Raw genomic sequence first — 20,906 nt, forward strand, 5'->3', positions numbered from 1 at the left:
TCTGGGAGGGGAAGGGGACGGCTCTGGGAGGGGAGGAGATGGCTCTGGGAGGGGAAGGGGACAGCTCTGGGAGGGGAGGGGACGGCTCTGGGAGGGGAGAGGATGGCTCTGGGAGGGGAGAGGATGGCTCTGGGAGGGGAAGGGGACAGCTCTGGGAGGGGGACGGCTGGGGGGTGACTCTGGGAGGGGACAGCCCAGTTGTGAGCCCACAGCAACTGTGCAGGGACACTGGCTTATTCCAGGAGGCTGGCAGCTGATGGCATGGCACCAAGTGCTGAAGGAGCAGACTCTGGGGTCGCCTGTGCCAGCTCTCCATGCTGCAAACACCACGGGGTCATCACATCCAAGCCATGGAACATACAGGGGCAGAATCCCTCCCAGTGAAAACATCACAGCACGCAATGCTTGCCTCGGTGTCTGATTACATGAGAAAGCCAGAACAGGCCTACGTTCCGCTTTGGGCTAACATTTGAACGGAGGCAGGCACAGGGAGAAGGCGTAAGGCTAAAGGGAAGTTGCTCAGAAGGAGAGCACGTGAGGGTGCACCCACTGGGCACAGGAACCTGCTGAGAGCCGACACTGACGGCCAGTGCCAGGCCTGCGGGAGGACTCTCCGGAGCTGGCTTCTGGAAGCAGGCAGCGCCCAGCAGACGTGGACGGAACAAGGCTACTGCACGGGAAGCCCTGCGTGCGGGAGAGACGATCCTAACCACTGGGTACAGGAGGGAGCCATTCTGCAAACACAAGCCGTCTGCACGGGCACGACACCTCAGGACGTGTGCCCAGGCCTCCGCTGCCCCTGCTCAGGACAGAGCCGGCTGCGTCCTCAGCGCCCAGCAGTGCCGGCGCGGTGCTCCCAGCACCGAAGCACCGAGGAGCAGTCTGGTAACGCCTTCAGCACCCATCTGGCTGATTGTGCTGGCCTCACTGTTGTCCACGTTTTCTAAATGACGCACCAAAGCTCAGGCCAAGGCCTTAGACAAGCAGCACTTAGGGCCCTGGGGCTTCAGGGAGTCTCCTGAGCGCAGCCTCCAGGGCCCCTGGGAGGGGAAGGCGGCTTCCTGCCCCGCAGGACCACGTGTGGACAGGAGAGGGTGCGGTGCAGCAGTGGCTGCACAGAAAGGGGCACACGCAGGCAGTGGAGCAGGACATCAGCCCTGGGCATGGCTGGCATGGACAGCACACGCTGCCCGAGGCGGCCGGGAGGAGCAGACGCGCATGCGCCCTTACGGTGTGGGACGGCACCGAGTGGGGTTTGATGGAGGGGTTGCCGACAGGCGCCGTCTTGGTCAGCCGGTGCAGGTGCTCCACCCACTCGTGCAGGTCCTGCTGGCTGCCACACGACACGAGGATCCGCTCGATCATGCTACCTGAACGGCGCAGGAGACAGCAGGTTCAAGTGGACATGGCACACGGCACACACACCCAGCCCACCCCGCCCAGCCACACAACACGCACACACGGCCAGCCCACCACAGTGCACACACGGCCAGCCCACCCCGCCCCGCCACACAGTGCACACACACGGCATGTCACCTGATATCTCAAATGCGTTCCTGTGGCTCTCACTGTCCTCCAGTTTTGTGACGGTCATTCCCGTGGTGGGCAGCTTTCCCTACAAGAAACACACGACGTGCCACGGTGAGTGTGTCTCTAAGGAAGAAGGCCTTGACATGAGACGCTATATCACTCTGGAAACATCACAGCGCTGTGTGACCCAGAAACGTTCTTTCATTCGTGGCAGGTGTGTGTGTGTAACAAAAACATCCCTCTCTCAAATATCACCTAACATCAAAACCCAGAGTGAGAGCCAGCAGAAGGGCTGGAGGTAGCGAGCCCTGCCAGGAGTGACGGGCCCAGCGCCGGGCTCAGGGGGCCTTACGGACATGCCGGAGGAGCACCACACAAGACAAAGATAGAGTGGGAAATCAAGGCGAGAACTGAACTGAGCAGGTTCTGCAGTGAGGTGTGCCAGGCACGGCTGCGGCCACACCTGAGGCGGGCATGGCAGGACAGCCAGGCCCCTGCGGCAGCACTCTAGCGCTGAGCAGGGGCCTGACAGGGCTGAACAGAGTTTCCAGGCTCAGTTCACCCAAGCCTTGGCACACTCCTTGGGGAACAACAGAAAGCAGAGAATGTCACCAGGTATGCAGGTGCCGTCCCCCAGGACAGGGGCCACGTCACAACCTGGCAGGCAGAGGTACCCAGGGTCTTCACCCCAACCCTGCCTTGGGCACTGAGGCAGACTCCAAGCTGCCATCCAGCCAACAGGCCCGCGGGCTGCTGGACACTGCAGCGGCCATGTGCAACCGAGCCCTGTGGCACACCACACTCCCCAGCGCTCACAAGGTGTCTCCATGGTGAGCTGCAGCCACGGGACCACGGGGAGGCGGCGCAGCATCATGCTGCTGGAGCAAGCACGCCCAAGGCCAGCTTCTAGAAGCAGATGCAGGTGCTCATGGGTCCCCGTGCCGAGTGGGAAGCAAGAAGCTGTGGGGGACGGGTCTCCAGCCCCAGCCACCACAGCCTTGTGGGGCACTGATGGGGAGTAGGCACAGTAAGTCTGAGTGGGACCCCAGAAGGTCACACATTCAACTCGGTTTTAACACACATTTTTGAAATCACTGTGTGGTGACAGGTGTTTGGGAGTGACAGACGGAGATTCCCGTGGAAGAGCAAACAGCCTGACAGGGAACACCCCACATCCTTGCCGGAGACAGGCAGCCTGACTCGGGACACCCCACATCATTGCTGGGGTCTTGGTGCCCAGGGAGGGGTCAGTCTCTGCATCTGTACAGGAGCCACATGGCTGGCGAGACCTACCAAAGATGTCCAGTGAGTGGCAGAGGGCCGGAAGTCACTGGACACCAAGGTCTCTCAGCACGGTAACTGCCAGTGTGTCTCAGGTCAGCTCACATTGTCACCTGTCACCGAGAGGCAGTGAAAGGCACGCGCTCCTGCTGACCCACGCGGGCACTGCTGCTGACCTGCAGGCTCTTGGCCACGTCTCCTCCCCTCACCAACCCTGTGCGAGAACCACACGGCAGGACACCAGGTACGGCGCTCCGGGCCTGCACTGCTCCTTCTTAAACACAGCAGACCGCAGCAAGTCTTGATCCCAGTGTGTTCAAACCCACAGACCAGAGCCACGGGGCCCCACCCAACCCCAGACCACACACACCGCACACAGACACCTGCAAATGCAAAGCCAGCCTAAGGGTCCTTCTCAAGCCCCATGAATAGCAAACACAGCTGCGTGGAAGGGACTCACCTGGTAGATGAAACCGCTCATCCTGGGGCTGGCCGACAGCATCAGCAAGGTGTTAGGGAAGAGCAGCAGGTACCGCTCACTCTTCTCCTGGCACAAAGACAAACCCAGAGGACTTGCTAAAGAGCACCTGCCATGGGGAGCAGCTGCCGAGGGGGAGCACCTGCCATGGGGAGCACCTGCCGAGGGGGAGCACCTGCCAAGGGGGAGCACCTGCCATGAGGAGCACCTGCCATGGGGAACATCTGCTAAGGGGGAGCACCTGCCATGGGGAGCACCTGCCATGGGGAGCATCTGCCAAGGGGGAGCACCTGCCGAGGGGGAGCACCTGCCAAGGGGGAGCATGCTCATTTCATTGGGCTCTCCAATTAGTGCCAAGGGCACTCTGCCACCTCATGTCAGCCACAGTAATCAGAAATAAAATTCCGAGTAACACAGAGTACTTCACAGTGTATTAAGAGAGAGGGTGTTTTAACTGATACATAAACTCACGGGTGCTAACTCCTTCAAAATAAAAAGCAAGTAAGCACAATGACCAACAGGCCACGGACTTGCAAGCGCCCTGTGCAACAACCCTGAACACTCAGCTCCCAAGCAGCTGAGCCGGGACCAGCGTCAGCGGTTCAGGCACAAAAGGACACCTGGTCACGCTGTGCTGGCGACACAACAGCTGGCGGGGGGTGGGGGGGAGGACACAGACCTACTTAGAGGTCAAGGACCAGCTGTGAGGAGGACACAGGCCCTGCGGGGAGGACTCCAAGGCCCTTGCCCAAATTCCCAGGATGCCATGCACTGCCTCCTCAGGCATCCCATGAACTCTGATCCAATTCATCCACAGACTTAAAAGCAATACTTCCATGCTAAAAACCATTTGCTTTAATAAGGTTAATGAAAGCCAAATACGCAACTCACCCAGAACCAGTGAGAAGGCAGACGCAAGCCCGCCACGAGTGACATGCCCACCACTGCCCGTGACACACACAGCACCGAGCCCTGCTGAGCCTGCGGGCCATTCTGGCTCTGCCTTAAGCCAACTCCTCTCGGGGCAGGCCTCAAGTGGCTGGGCTCCTGGAACCCACACATAAATAACATGCTTTCTCCTAAATTGAGGCCATTCGTCAGACCTGGCCCCACACAACAAGCTCTGGAAGATGGGCTCTGCCTGGAAAGGGGCATAATGAAGTGCCCGTCAGACACGCCCCTGCCCGGGAGGCTGCCAAGCACCCCAGCAGGAGCCCCAGCAAGGCAGGCCTTGTCCATCCTGCTCAGCGGCTGGCCTTGGAGCTGGGGAGATCCTGTACAACACCCCTCAGAGGGCTTCAGGGAACACCACCTCCACGCAGCCCTCCCCGACACAGCAGCCCTCCCCGACACATGGCAGCCCTCCCCGACACAGCAGCCCTCCCCGACACATGGCAGCCCTCCCCGACACAGCAGCCCTCCCCGACACATGGCAGGCCTCTGCGGTGGAGGAGGTGGGAAGTCGCACCGAGCATAATGTTATCTGTACAGACAAAATGAAACTCCACAAGGGAAGCTTCTTTCACAATTCAACGGGACGTGCACGGGATTCCTGCCCATCAAAGCCAACTGCTCGCAGGGTACCAGGGACACTACGGAACCAGCTCCGGAAGGAAACCCTGACTGTGAGCAGGCATTAACCAGCGCACGGCAGAACAACGTACGGCTGCCCAGAGCACAGGAAGTGGGCGGCAGGCAGCAGCTGGGCGCGCACAGAGCAGCAGGGCGGCGACGTGGAGGTGGGCGCAGTACCTCACTGCCTGCACACTGCATGGTGACCTGGGACAGGTAGAGCACGCTGCCCAGCGTCCTGATGTCGTCCCCCTCCCAGTTCCGGACGGCCTCCGTCAAGATCTGCGACTCCAGCTCTTTCCTTTTACGCACTTCCTGACATTGGGCCTGAGAAGACAGAACAGCATGGTCAAACAGATGGAACTTCCAGAATCTTCCACACTGGCTGGACTGCTGTGTGCCCAACTCCTTCCAGTGACAGTCACTGCCTGCTTGAACGGAAATGGAAGTAGTCAAAAGGAGCAAACTACAAGGGCTGGGCAGAGACACTGCAACTCCGCTCCCCGTGTCCCAAGCCCTGCTGCAGACGCAGGGGAGACAGTCACCAGGTGACCAGTGTCCACCAGAAGCCAGGGGCCCTGAGGAAGCACGGCTGCACCTGGACAGTGGTCGTCTGCCGTGCCCTTCCCTGCACCCCTCCTGCACTCCCTTACTTACAGACAGGTTCCGGAAGGCAGTCATAGACTTCTGGATATCTTGTCTGTCGGGATGGTAGTCCTTTCAAGAGCAGAAATACACGATGAGCTTTTGCAAAAGCTTCCACTCAGCCCCTCCCGGGCCAGACGAGGGCCAGCCCGGAGCTGAGCTCACAGCACGGGGTGAGCAGGCCTGCACCTCCAGCCCACCAGCCACAGGCTGACCCGACTGCGGCTGTGCCCAGTGCCACGGGGACAGGTTGACCCGGCTGCTGCCACGCCCAGCGCCACGGGGACAGGCTGACCCGGCTGCTGCTGCTGCGCCCAGAGCCATGGGGACAGGCTGACCCGGCTGCCGCTGCGCCCAGCGCCACGGGGACAGGCTGACCCGGCTGCTGCCACGCCCAGCGCCACGGGGACAGGCTGACCCGGCTGCTGCTGCTGCGCCCAGAGCCATGGGGACAGGCTGACCCGGCTGCCGCTGCGCCCAGTGCCACGGAACAGGCTGACCCGGCTGCTGCCACGCCCAGCGCCACGGGGACAGGCTGACCCGGCTGCTGCTGCTGCGCCCAGAGCCATGGGGACAGGCTGTTCAGGGCCTAACGTGAGCCCAGAGCAGACCCGCAGCCCATCAGTGAGGATGAAGACGAGCAGGACCACTCACTAGAGGGAGTGCCTCCCAGCCAGTTATTCCTGACCGGTACCACGGCCCACCCCACATCACCTTCTCCAGCTTTTGGAAACACTCCGTCAGCAGCGGGCGGTGGGAAAGCAAGACGAAGGAGACGCAAGAGCTTTGCTTAAAGCCAGAGGAGGAAGAAAAACCTTAATGCTGGACAAAACTGCCCCAAATCTGAATATCTGCTAAGATAAACACCTGCTACAGTGCTTCTGCTGGTTCTCAGTCAGTCAGATTCTCAAATCACTAGCAAAGTTCCCTTCTACAACAAGTCTGACTACACTGGCACAGGCCCTTGCTACAGCACGTACAGGGGAAGGAGACAAGGCCAGGGCCTACCTGCAAGTGTCTGATCCCACATGCCTCACACACACCAAGGCCAGCCTCTGTCTGACCACTCAAGTGACATATGGGAAGTCAGGGCCTGCCCCGTGTCTGACCGCCGCAGGTGACCCAAAGCGACACAGGCCCGCCCCGTGTCTGACCGCTGCAGGTGACCCACGGGGACCCAGGGCCTACCTCCATGTGTCTTTCCAACTCCTTGAGCAGCGTGGGGTACTTGTCGAGACGCATGAAGGGCTTGCTGAGGCCTGTGGTCAATACGAGGATGCCCGGGCTGTTGGCACCTTTCATCTCCATGAACTCCCCCAGGTCCTCACTGGGCAAGGTGGCAGAGGGGGAAGAAAGACGAAGGGTCGGAGCTGGGCAGAAGCCAGGCCCTCCCACGGGCGACAGCATTCCATATCCCAACTTGGCTAAGCAAACCTGAGCCACTGTTCTGAAATAGCAGAGAACTCCCTAAGGACTCCCAGTTCTGTGCTCTCATGAGGAACTGGATTCGTGTGTCACATTGGGTCAGCCAGTCTGCACAATTCTGGCAGCGTAAAGCCCTCCACACTGGCGGTACTTCTCACACTGCAGTGACCCGTGTCCACTCACACTGCTCGTGTGGCCCAGCACATTGGGCAGCCGCCCCCGAGCTGAAGGCCACACGAGGCAGTACAGGCACTGAGGCGACACACGGAGGCTTCAGAACGCTCTGCCCTCGCAGTGTGGGAACAGCAACAGTCCTCCTGTGCCAGCCCGTCCCACAGCGACCTAGTCACCCAGGGTCACGCTCCCGACATAGCCATGTGGCGCAGGGTCCACCTCACCAACACAGCTGCGACTGCAGGCAGCCACTGACACTCATTTGTTCATCTCGGTCAAGCAGCCGGGGCCCAGGCCTGCCCCATGACAGCACCTCCAGCTCGGAAGGGTAGGCGAGCTGAGGGACACGTGCCACATTCTGAGTCCAGTGTGAGCCCATCAGATCCTGGAAGGCCATGTCCTGGGCACTCTCAAGACTGCTGGGCACTATGTCATACCCTGTGAGGCCCGTCATGTCCTGGACCCAAGGTGAACATGTCCCAGGGGACCTATGACTCAGTCCAAGGCCGGGAGCTACTCCACACCCACACCTTTTCCTTAAAGCCAAAGGAGACGCCCCTCAGCATGCCACGCACAGCACCCCAGGAGAAACATGAAAGCCCAAGAGAAAAGCCCCCAGCCTCACCAGTTCAGGTTCCAGAAGGAATCCAGGGACGCTCCCTTGCCAGGCCCCCGGCACAAGACATGAGGGGCTTCCAGGTTGCCAGGCTCAGTTCTAACACTGACTCGTGCCAGCCAGCCACTGCATGCAGCAGAGGCAGCTGAGGGGGCCCCTGCCACAGCTCACACCCACAATGCCGAGGCTCTGCCCGCTCACCACCTCAGGATGTGCGGGTGGAACTCGGGGAGCGCCAGGAGACAGCGTCTCAGTGTGCCTGCAGTTCCACATGCCACTTGTGTGAGCACATGCGTCACAGCCCTGCCCACCTGCCCACTAATCGTGAGTCCCTTAGATGGGCAAAGCTGTCTGTGCTTCACAGATATCAGTAACGGCAGCACAACAGCACCAAGGGAAGTGCCACACAGCCCTGGCTACAAAGAGAGCTACACGTCCTCAGAGTCATCTGCGGGGCTTCACACACACACACACACACACACACACACGTGTCCTCAGCGTCTTCTACAGCGTCATCCCACACACAGCACACTGCACACAGAAGGCTTCTCACACACAGCACACTGCACATATAAAGCTTCTCACACACACTGCACACAGAAGGCTTCTCACACACAGCACCCTGCACACAGAAGGCTTCTCACACACACACTGCACACAGAAGGCTTCTCACACACACTGCACACAGAAGGCTTCTCACACACAGCACACTGCACACAGAAGGCTTCTCACACACAGCACCCTGCACACAGAAGGCTTCTCACACACACTGCACACAGAAGGCTTCTCACACACAGCACACTGCACACAGAAGGCTTCTCACACACAGCACACTGCACACAGAAGGCTTCTCACATACACACTGCACACAGAAGGCTTCTCACACACACACTGCACACAGAAGGCTTCTCACACACAGCACACTGCACACAGAAGGCTTCTCACACACAGCACACTGCACACAGAAGGCTTCTCACATACACTGCACACAGAAGGCTTCTCACACACACTGCACACAGAAGGCTTCTCACACACACACTGCACACAGAAGGCTTCTCACATACACACTGCACACAGAAGGCTTCTCACACACAGCACACTGCACACAGAAGGCTTCTCACACACACACTGCACACAGAAGGCTTCTCACATACACACTGCACACAGAAGGCTTCTCACACACAGCACACTGCACACAGAAGGCTTCTCACACACACACTGCACACAGAAGGCTTCTCACACACACACTGCACACAGAAGGCTTCTCACACACACACTGCACACAGAAGGCTTCTCACACACAGCACACTGCACACAGAAGGCTTCTCACACACAGCACACTGCACACAGAAGGCTTCTCACACACAGCACACTGCACATATAAAGCTTCTTACACACACTGCACACAGAAGGCTTCTCACACACAGCACCCTGCACACAGAAGGCTTCTCACACACAGCACCCTGCACACAGAAGGCTTCTCACACACACTGCACACAGAAGGCTTCTCACACACAGCACACTGCACACAGAAGGCTTCTCACACACACTGCACACAGAAGGCTTCTCACACACACTGCACACAGAAGGCTTCTCACACACACTGCACACAGAAGGCTTCTCACACACAGCACACTGCACACAGAAGGCTTCTCACACACAGCACCCTGCACACAGAAGGCTTCTCACACACACTGCACACAGAAGGCTTCTCACACACACACTGCACACAGAAGGCTTCTCACACACAGCACACTGCACACAGAAGGCTTCTCACACACAGCACACTGCACACAGAAGGCTTCTCACACACAGCACCCTGCACACAGAAGGCTTCTCACACACACTGCACACAGAAGGCTTCTCACACACACACTGCACACAGAAGGCTTCTCACACACAGCACACTGCACACAGAAGGCTTCTCACACACAGCACACTGCACACAGAAGGCTTCTCACATACACTGCACACAGAAGGCTTCTCACACACACTGCACACAGAAGGCTTCTCACACACACACTGCACACAGAAAGCTTCTCACACACAGCACACAGAAGGCTTCTCACACACAGCACACTGCACACAGAAGGCTTCTCACATACACACTGCACACAGAAGGCTTCACACACACAGCACACTGCACATATAAAGTTTCTCACACACACACTGCACACAGAAGGCTTCTCACATACACACTGCACACAGAAGGCTTCACACACACAGCACACTGCACACAGAAGGCTTCTCACATACACACTGCACACAGAAGGCTTCTCACACACACTGCACACAGAAGGCTTCTCACACACACTGCACACAGAAGGCTTCTCACACACAGCACACTGCACACAGAAGGCTTCTCACATACACACTGCACACAGAAGGCTTCACACACACAGCACACTGCACACAGAAGGCTTCTCACACACAGCACACTGCACACAGAAGGCTTCTCACATACACACTGCACACAGAAGGCTTCTCACACACAGCACACTGCACACAGAAGGCTTCTCACACACAGCACACTGCACACAGAAGGCTTCTCACATACACACTGCACACAGAAGGCTTCACACACACAGCACACTGCACATATAAAGCTTCTCACACACACACACACGTCTTCAGTGTCATCTACTCACACACATCACACACGAGCACACAGGTGCATATAAAAGGCTTCCTAATCCTGAATCAAAGCCCTTTCTAGTGACGCAATGTAAAACATTGCTGCCAGGCCCAGCACAGCAGCCTAGTGGCTAAAGCCCTTGCCTTGCACACACCAAGATCTTATATGGGCGCTGGTTCTAATTACAGCTGCCCCACTTCCCTTCCATCTCGCTGCCTGTGGCCTGGGAAGCTGCTGAGGACGGTCCAGAGCCTTGCAACCCTGCAGCCACATGGGAGACCTGGCTTCGAATCAGCTCAGCTCCAGACATTGAGGCTGCTTGAGAAATGAACCAGTGGATAGATTATCTTTCCCTCTGTTTCTCATTTTCTCTGTATATCTGCCTTTCCAAAAATTAATAAATCTAAAAAAAAAGCATTACTGCTGCACAACCCTGAAGCATTTATAAGCGTAGAGTAGGGTGCAGTAGGGCGTTATGTCTGTGCATGGGTGCACACACGTGTTTTCACAGGCAACCCACAACTCTACAGCCTGAGCCCACACTTGCGTGCTTCCTAAAAGCTGTTTTTCAGAGTGAGCATCTGGCCACAAGTGGACACTGGTGTGGAGGCTAACACGCAGAGCACAGAGGTTGGGACGCCCAAATTCCATATGAAGTGCTTGAGTTGGAGTCCTGGCCCCACTTGCAGTCCCAGCTTCCTGCTGATGCAGACCCTGCAAGGCAGTGACGATGGCTCAAGCACTCAGCTGCCTGGATTCCACATGGAGAGCCTGGGTTCGAGTCCCAGCTCCTGGCTTTGGCCTGGCCAAGTGCCTACGCGGTGGGCGTCTGAGGGCTCCAGCCCCTCACTACTGAATCCATCAGCAAACAGGTAACGTTCCATGACTGCTTTCCCTCAAGCCACAGTACTGGGGGTATTGAAACCAGTCTGCAAGGGCTCCAAGATCTCGCCATGTGTCACCCTCCCATGTACCCCTGGGGCACCTAGGACAGTCGCCTGCCTTCACTTCTGACCCCGAGCAGCCCTTGCGGGCCTCAGCACCCACTTGGGGGGGGACAGGTGCGAGGCAAAGGAGAGTGCACTGCCAGCATCACCTGCCACTCTCGCTGCTAAGGACAGCAGGCAAGTAAGCCAGCAGCAGTGGCCACCTGACACATGCCCTGTCGGGACACCATGACGTACCTGTCACTGTGCACGGGCCACAGATGACTCAACTCCCCCCGAACCCCTCGAGCTGCCCTGGGAGCAGTGGGAAGCCCATGCTGGTGCAAGCCCCACCTGCACAGCACCCCACTGCCCACAGACCCTCAAGACCCCCCAAGTCAATCCCCCCACCCCCACCCCTGGAATGTGAGTGGCTGGAGCACATGATACTTCTGCTTTGCCAACATTTCTCTATATAGCCACAGGTTAACAGGGAGTCATAGAAACCAAGCCCTGTGACATGAACGCTTATGTCAGCACCTTTAAATCAAACCATGCAGCGTCTTTTCTACCACGACAAAAACAAAGAAAAATCTATTCAGGTCATTGTTGACCGACCTGAGAATTCACATGAAATTCCTAATTATGCAGCAGAGAAAAATAACAACATTAAGTGTGTCACCTTCGCCGTCCCCACGAAAGGCCCTAAAATTAAGTGCTTAAAGCAAAATTTTATAAGCAAAATAACTTCTAACATCCCACAAAGTTCTTACAAGGACAAAAGATGCACGCACAGTTAGGAAACTACATACATCTTGGGTCACTGCTTCACTGCGCAGCTGGTTATAGCTACTCAGACAGAACCGCAGCCTTTCCAGCGACTCATGGCACGTCCAATGCCAAGGCACCAGGGACCACAGCGTGCCACAAGGGCCCGGCACAAGGACATCCTGACTTGTCCCACACACAGCACTTACACCGATTGGCCCTCCAGAGCCACCCCAGTCCGAGAACAGACCTACAGTGCCAGCAGCATGGGAAAGGCCAGGCTCCCCTGCCCACTCACGCAGGCAGGACAGGACAGGCAGCACAGCCGCTGTTGGGCCCCTCACGGGCGCCACAGCCAAGGGCTCCGCCAGAGCCATGCTCCAGGCAGGCCACGTGGGGCAGACACAAAGACACAACCGGGTTGGCTTTTTTTTTTTTTTTTTTTGCTATCTTGAGGAAACGCTGTGCTCTCTGACACAATACAAACGGTCATCAAGGGGAGAGCAGCAAAGACTGCGCACGCACATAACACACACACACTCATGAGCACCCCTCTCAAGAGCCTGAGCACCTCAGAACACGCCCACACTCACCGCCCCACGTCACCCTTCAGACAGGTGCTTCCTTCCCTGTGGGGATGCCCCCAGCCAGCGACGCCAGCCCGGAGCTCAGGCGGCTCAGCACCCTCCTCCATCTGCAGGAAACTCGCCTATGGAACAAGCAGCACACCCACGCCTTGCGGGCACCTGCCGACAGGAGCCAGTGGACTCCCAGTTCCTGCCCTCCTACCCTGCCCGCCATGGCATAAAGCAGTGTCTAGAACTCGCGGCCCCGATGGCACCCACAGGTTCCTTCCACCAGCCTTCAGCGGGCACCAAGCCAAAGCGAGACCGTCTTTTGTGACAACACAGTGTCACATCTCCAAGTCTCGCTCCCTGTCCTTCTCCAACACCACCCCGGGGGGTCACGAAGGTGCCTGTCATGCTGCCCACTCTCCCCGTTGGGAAGCTGGACGACATACCTGTGTTCCGTGAGGACGCTCACTGCCGAGGGGTGGTTGGCACAGTAGGTGACATACAGGTGCTTCATCTGGGGCATCAGCGTGAGGAAGCAGCCTCCGACCCGCTGCTGAGCCTCAGGCACCCTGCAGACACAACGCAGGCAGAGGGGGCCTCAGGCTTCCAACACACAGAGCTCTGCTGATGGCAGACATACACCGCTCCACGCCATCACCTCCTGAAGCCCGGGCTACACGCCTCCAGGAACCCCTGCAGGACCCCCTCCATGACACAGGGCAAGCAGGGGAGCTCCTGTGAGGCGGCTCTGCCTTCTGCAGCATCCATAGCATCAGGACTCACACACCCGTCCACACACACGCACTTCAGGCTGGGGAAACACAAAGCCTGACTTTTCAATGTATATGGACAATTAGGAAATATGGCTATCTGCAGAGATTTCAAACTGCTTCTGAAACAAAATACCCTGATCTGTTCATGGCACTTCCTAAAACTGAGTCGCCTTACTGCACCTGGACGAAAACATAAGGGGCTGACCCACGCGGCCACGCCTCCCGGACAGGGCCAATCTGGGGGTCAGGCAGGCTAGGCAAGATAGCTCCATCCGTTGGCAAGTGTGTGGGTTGGTTTTAGAGGGGGGTGGACAGGACAGGGCCAAGCAAACCTTAGCTCACTGGCTAGTGTAGAAACCAGGCAGGACAACCGGGCTAGACTGTCACAACTACCAGGGTCTGCATGAGCCAGGGATGGGAGCAGTCTCAGCAGGGACAGGTTCCAGCACTTGTCAGTCAGAGTTGGGACTAGGGGCAGGTCGGGTCAGGCTAGGCTACAGCATCCAAGGCAAAGGCCAAGACAGGTGACGGACTATGCCAAGAAGAGCATGCACAAGATCTGTGGCTGGGAACAGGCCTGGTTGGAAAGCAAAGGGGACGCGCTGGCTGGGCTGTGGTTCCCACTGGTGAGTGCAAGGGTTAGAGTCGGGGCTGCAATCTGGTCTGGACATGGCTGCAGTGTCCCTCGCACAAGCATGGACTGGGTCTGGGATGTGCCAGACTGGGCTAGACTCCAACACTCACTGGTGCGCAAGAGAACCAGGGTAGGTATAGAACAGGATGGGCTAGGTCTCTGCTGAGCCACACGTGAGCTCTGTCTGGGTGTGAACCAGGCTTGGCTGGACTGTAACACCCAACAGTAAAATCCAGAATGGGTGAAGACCGGTCAGGAAAGGCCACTGTTCCTGCTAGGACAGGAGGTGGACTGAGTAGGGTTGGCCCATGGACCCACCGATGGACATGAGATCTGGCACTGGGAGAGCTTCTGATGGAGGAGCTTGGGGAATTTCTCAGGCCACAGTCCCTGCAGGTGAGTGCAAGAACCACGATAGTGAGCCACCCAGACCAGGCCAGGGAATGGTAGCCATCAGCATTCAACTCAGGTCAGGTGTAAAACAGGTTGGGCCAGTTCATATCACCCCCTGGCGAATCTGAGCACCAGAATGGAGTGTGGGTCCGGCTGGGTCTGGCCACAGCACAAGCCAGTTGACATGAGGGCCGGGATTGGGGGGCCGGCTGTGCTGGGCTAGGCTGTACCCCCTACCAGCATGAGCAGGAATTGGGGGTAGGTCAGGCCTGGCCAGGCTACAGCACCCACTGGAAAATACCGAGGTGAGACAGGCCATGCCAGACTGGGCCACAGCGCTCAACCAGCACACGAGGCCCGGGGAGGAAAAGCGTAGCCAGTCAGGGAGCTGCATGGGGCTCCCCTGTTGGACCACCATTATTCCCACTGGTGAGAGCGAGAGTTGGGATGGGGGCAGTCCAGGCCAGGCAGGGTTACAACACCTGTGGGCCTCATGTGAGCTGGATCGAAAGCCAAGCTGAGCTGACTGTTCCTACTGGTGCATGCATAAGTCAGAGCAGGTGAGGATTGGTTGGCCTGGCACAAAGGACAAATTCTGTCAAGTTAAACCTGGAGAACACATGATCCGAGAATGGGAGTGACCCAGGAGGGAAATAGTGGGCACCTCCCTCTTGGGTTGCCACTCCGACTTGAACACAAGAACCAGGACAGGCATGGCTAGACAGAGTGCACCAGCCAGCACGTGTATGGGCTGGATAGTGGGGCTGGTTGGGTTGAACTGGGCTTCAATGCGCATTGACATCTATGAGAGCTGAATGGGATGTAGGACAGACTGAACCAGTCTGCTGTGCATGCTGGTAAGCATGGGAACCAGGGCAGGGGGCAGGCCTGGTAGGGGTTATTGTGGGTCGCTCCGATTAGGCTGCAGCTCCCACTGGTTAGCATAATGTGGGCAGTGTGTGGTGGACAGGATCAGGATGGGCTGCAATACCCACTGGTTTGTGTAGAAGACAGGGCTGGAGACAGAACTGATCCAGCAACTGCAACCACCAGCGTGTGCATAAGCCAGTTGGGGTGACAGACTGTGCCAGACCCTGTGCTGGCAAACACACACAAGAATCAGATCTGGGATCACCTCATATGAAGTTTCTTTGGGGATCCCCCCAACTAAATCGCTGGACTCAGAATCCCAATCATGGAGAGAATTGCAGGTTCCATGGTCTGACTGTGGAGTGCATGTGTGAGAGCTGAGCCTCCTCAGTGGCTCAGACGGAGCAGTGGACAGCATATCCAGGTGCGCATGAGGATATGGCAGTACACTGGAGTCTGCAGAGGACACCTGGTACCATGGTAGAGGACAGAGGACAGAACAAATCAATCAACTACCCCAGTCAGGTGCTGGCAGTGAGTATCTGGACAAACAGAGACTCAAAGTTGAACTATATCAATCAGTGGATTCTGGAGAGATTTCATTGTGCTTGGAGTGGTGAGATCAGCAGTAATTCAGAACTCCTGAATTATCAAAACCTCTTGAGTAAGGCCCTCAGAGCATACCCTCAGCGGGGACCCTGGGATGGTGTTGGGTGATTGTCCTCCATCCCAGGGCACTGAGGTGGTTGGGAGGCTGGTATGGTTTCTCCTTTCCCCTTATCCCAGATACAGGAAGGAAAAACAGAGAATGTGGAAATACTGGCCTCACCGACCTCCTGTAGCCCTTGACCCTCCGCACCCTAATCAACTATGCGAAAATCATCAAAAACAAAAATAATTATCTTAAAACAAATGCCACTTGGTCACTCAGCCCACATCCTGGAGTGCCAGGTTTGAATCCCGTCTCTGCTCCCAATCCAGCTCGCCCTGGAAGCAGAGGGGATGTCAGCAGCTGGGCTGCTGTTGCCCAAGCAGAAGGTCCAGACCAAGTCAGGCCCAGCACCAGCTGCTGTGGGCACTGGGGGCATGGACCAGCAGCTGGGAATTCTCCCTGTTGAATGCTCTGTGTTTCAAATAAACACAAATTAAAACTATCAAATAATTTTTAAAAGCAATGACACAATGTTAGGGTCCGTGCAGTGGATGTGGGGGTCACGAAGGTGTGAAGGGTATTGTCCCATTGCAGGCAGGACCACAGGGAACTTCCCGCTGTTTGGCAGGGACCCTCGGACATCTCTGCAGCCACATGAATGCAGCTCCACCTTCTTTTGCATGGACACCGGACCACCCTGCCGGGGAATTCTAATCCATCCAGGCATTGTTTGCTACTGTGAGGTTGGCCTCTCACTCAATGTGAGCTTGGAGGTTATCTTGCAAAAAGGGCCTACCTACTATTATTCCTACTGTCTTGGCTGTCCCCATTGACCTTATGCTAATCAAGGGACCTATATTTAGGCTTTCATTCTTTCCTCATTCTTTAGATTCCCCTTTTCTTTGTGATACAAGATTGAGTTGCAGGATAAGAATTGTAGCAGGAACTTCTATCGTTTCTAGGTAAAACTAATGGCAGAATTATCCTTAGAAACACCCACTTGACCATGACGTAAAAAGTCTGAGCCAGAGTTTGGCTGATTTTGTATAAATAAAGCGGACAGCTTTCCCGCATTGTCCATTATGATCATGGAATCCTAGTGGTCCGTCTTTCTTTCCTCTTTGCGCCTCATCCACGCACCCTTTGCGAGTTCTGAACTCAGCTGGAGCTGGACTCCGGCAACACAATATCCAGGATATTCCAAAAAAACTCTACTTCTGACAGTCTGACCTGCTTTTCACACTAAGATGCAGGTAAAGCCCTGACCTCCAAATGGGGTGCAGACACAGCTAGACTCCCAGCTTCAACTTCCCACAGAAGCAGTTCTATGGCCACAGTTTCACCTCCTGAGACCAACGCAACAAGATCTAGAGTGAATCACAGAAGGAATTCTCCCCGATGTAAAGTCCCTTACGGGGATCTTCACCTTGACTGTGGCCTCTCCCGTCACTAAGCCTCAAGCAGGGTCCTGTTCCTAGCATGAGCAGGCAGTGTCCACATCAAGCCTCAGCTGGCCAGGAGAAGTCTGAGGGCCAGGGCCAGACAAGTACCCACGGTGCCAGGTGCTGCCAACCCCAAAGCGTGGAAGTGCCATCAGAGATTCTCAGAAAGGAGCAAGACGTCTGCCCATTACCGAGTCCTGCCCTCCACACTCCAGCTACTTGCAGTGCACCCTCGGGGAAGTCACCCACCATCCAGTTCCTAGCTGGCCTCTCTGGGCTTCGCAATGGGCCGACATCAGGGGGCCTAAGTCGTGGCCTAACAAGTGCTCCCACCATATGGGCTCCAGTTCAAGCCCGGGTGCTCTGACCCAGCTCCCTGCTAACAGCCTGGGAAAGCAGTGGAAGGTGGTCCAAGTGCTTGGCCTATATACCCAGAGGGAGACCCAAGAAAAGCTCCAGGCTCCTGGTTTCAGCTGGCCCAGTCCCAGTTGTTATGGCCATTAAGAAAGCAAAACCGTAGAGAGAAGATTCCCTGTGTCTCTTCTCCTCTAACTCAGCCTTCCACAGAAGTTAAATGCAGACATTTATATCTTTTTAGAAATTCACACACACATATATATAAATGAATGAAACAGATCAGAGCTGGCAAAGCTGTGAGAATTCAATGACTGGCAGGTCTACACATTTAGGGCAGTTCACCAAATACAATTACTTACCTAAGACTTAACAACACAAAATGGTATTTGAAGACATTTTGGGAAAAAAATATATAGTTTCTACTACAAAAGTGACCCACCCAAAAGATTTAGAACAATCTTAAACTTTTAGAAATTTGAATCCTAACCTCATGTAGGCCTGTGCCCACGTGCGCACCCTGCAGGAAGTGTCTTACTTACTTGGTGCATTCCTCTAAAGACTGTACAAGCATCTGCTGGAAAGAACAGATTTCCTCTAGATTGCCCATTAAAGATGAAGTGTTGGCTGGACTTAACCTAGAGCCAAGAAAAATCAAAGTAAAAACATGTCAACACTTCTCCTGCCCTCCCGCCCCAGCCGCCCATCGGAGGCAACTGCCCCGACTGCCACTCCAACATTCCAACCTCATTCTCTGAAAACACGCCTGAAGTGTGAGTATCCAAAACTTATCATCTAGCTTACTTCTCACTGGTCTGTAACGGCCGGAGATAGGTGGACAGCATGGTCTGAAGTTCTTTAGAATATTCATTTTCTGTTTCTAAAATATTCTGTAGCACCTACAAAAATGATGAACACGTGTTACTTGCATCCCAAGGCTGCCAGCACATGTGACCTCGGGCAGCTTGGTCAGCGGGGGCTCCTACACTGGGCTCACCTGGCCCACAGTCCCCACACAGGCCACCTATAGCTGAGCAGGGCTGCCCACAGCGAGGCCACGACCAACTCTGCTATCACACGAGCAAGGGCAAAGTGAAAAGAGAGGGGGACCACAGACGGTCCAGGCAGCACAGCCCCATGGCTCCAGCCCCCCCCACGGCTCCACCCCCTCACGGCTCCACCCCCCACGGCTCCACCCCCACACGGCTCCACCCCCCACACGGCTCCACCCCCACACGGCTCCATCACACGCAAGGGACCAATCACACGAGTGCAGCCTGCATGACTACACGGACAGCAAGTCCCATACCAGAGACCCAAGCAGCCAACCAGCCAGAGAAGAGGTGTGTGTGTGCACGGGGGTGCACATGCGTGTGTGTCTGTGTGCGTGTGTGCTGGGGGAGTACAACAGGGAGGAAGTCACAAGGACAGAATGCTTGGACCCGGGCCATATTTATAGACAGTCCTCAGAACTCATCAAACTCATTTGTTTTGAGAAACATAAAATACACATCAATTAAAAGGGCAGAAGTTTAGTACTAAGACAGCCTGTAAAATCTGAAATCCATTTGTGCTTTCCTCAGTGAACACCCTTGTGTGAACAGCCCACACTTGCCGTTAGATAAACCCATTGGACAGCCATCTCTGTCAACCTCAAAACTAAATGTCCTGTTGTAGCTCAGCTTTAGTCCAAACTCATCTACCATTAACACCTGATAGATCGAGACAAAGCGCACGGCTGAACCAACGCAGAAGCTTTCAGCACCCGCCAAGAGCCCTGGCACTGCTGGCAAGGACAGTGTGACCCACCCAGGGCAGCAGGCTCTCCAGGACAGAGCCCCACTGCACATCACAGGCTTGTTCCCACTCCAGGGACCAATGGTGGCACTTCTGCCCTCTGCCAGAGGTTCAAAGGCGGTGCTCGGCAGAGCCAGGGCAGAGCCAGGACATGGCCCGGAGCCCCCGCTGGCCTGTGGCCGAGGGCAGCAAGCTAGGACTGCCAAGGATCGGAGGACAGCAGAGAAGGCGATGCCCTCTGGCAGCACGTCACCATCCCGCCACGTGGCGCTCGTTCACGGGGATCACTGAGCCTGGTGCCCTTTCTGGCACCTGCCTCTGCTACAAACAAGTCATGTCCAACCAACCCCACATGACCCACAGAACACACAAAGCTCCCAGTAGGCCATTTCCCCGTGTCCCTGCAGAATCATCCAAGGGCTCCTGTGGCCCACTGGTGCTTGCTGCATCTCGGAAGACAGTGAAGCCACTCTCAGGGAGAAGTGGAGCTGCACGTCCAAAGCCTTGGGACCCTGCACCCATATGGGAAACCCAGAAGAAGCTCCTGGCTCCTAGCTTTGGACTGGCTCAGCTCCAGCCACTGTGGCCATCTGGGGAGTGAACCAGCAGATGGAAGGTGTTTCTGTCTCCCCTTCACTCTGTCTCTCCTCTCTGCATATCTGCCTTTCCAATTAAAATAAATAAATAAATAAATACTCTGTATTTCCAGTAAAAATAAGCAAACCTTGAAAAAAAAAAAGTTCTGAGCATAGCCAGGGACTGCAGGCAGAGAGCAGACCAGGAGACAGGCCTCGGATGCAGCCTACACGTGGCCAGCAGTGCAAACTGAGAGGCCTCACTGCAACAGAGAACTGACCAGTGTGGTGAAGAACACACCCACACTGGAAGCAAAGGCAGCAGCACTGGGAGAGGGTCTACTGTCTGAAGGCCAGGAAGAAAAAATGCATGGAGCTAGAGTGCTCTAGAGTGCTCCCGCTGGCTGCGGCTGTCCTCAACAGCAAACACACAGACATCCCAGAGAGGGCCACGGCCACACCGTGAGTGCCCAGCGGTCAGTCCCACGACGGGCCACACCGTGAGTGCCCAACGGTCAGGTTTGGGGTTGTCCTCAGCATGACCCAACAGCAGAAGATGCACACCATCCCCTCTAGTCTGTGTCCTCCACCCACAGCTCCACCCCACAGGGTCCTGGGTCCTCGGCACGACTGGAGTGCTCTGGAACACACTCGGCATGCTAATGGGCCCCCAGTGAACTCTGAGCAGGACTAAAACTGCCCAAGCCCTCAGCAGTTTCCTAGGAAACAAAACTGGAAAGGGAGAGCGAGGCGGCCCGAGTGCTGTGCTGCCTCTGTACAATCGCTAACAC

At 56.2% G+C, this 20,906-nt stretch overlaps 1 protein-coding gene across 4 annotated transcripts in view; it reads right to left on the minus strand.

Moving 5' to 3' along the window:
• The window catches only part of ARHGEF7 (Rho guanine nucleotide exchange factor 7), a 110,864-nt gene that overhangs the window by 21,519 nt on the left and 68,439 nt on the right, over positions 1–20,906 (minus strand). For all 4 annotated transcript variants that reach the window (XM_040991134.1, XM_040991131.1, XM_040991133.1 and 1 more), the window contains 9 exons: positions 18,548–18,642; positions 18,286–18,381; positions 13,072–13,194; positions 6,695–6,833; positions 5,519–5,578; positions 5,042–5,188; positions 3,272–3,358; positions 1,537–1,615; positions 1,231–1,370 (listed from right to left, as the gene is read on the minus strand). In XM_040991134.1, the coding sequence (XP_040847068.1) occupies positions 1,231–1,370; positions 1,537–1,615; positions 3,272–3,358; positions 5,042–5,188; positions 5,519–5,578; positions 6,695–6,833; positions 13,072–13,194; positions 18,286–18,381; positions 18,548–18,642 (966 nt within the window). The remainder of the gene's footprint in view (positions 1–1,230; positions 1,371–1,536; positions 1,616–3,271; positions 3,359–5,041; positions 5,189–5,518; positions 5,579–6,694; positions 6,834–13,071; positions 13,195–18,285; positions 18,382–18,547; positions 18,643–20,906) is intronic.

This window comes from Ochotona curzoniae, unplaced genomic scaffold, assembly GCF_017591425.1.
Source record: "Ochotona curzoniae isolate NIBS_2020 unplaced genomic scaffold, NIBS_Ocur_1.0 contig_64, whole genome shotgun sequence".
NCBI lineage: Eukaryota > Metazoa > Chordata > Mammalia > Lagomorpha > Ochotonidae > Ochotona > Ochotona curzoniae.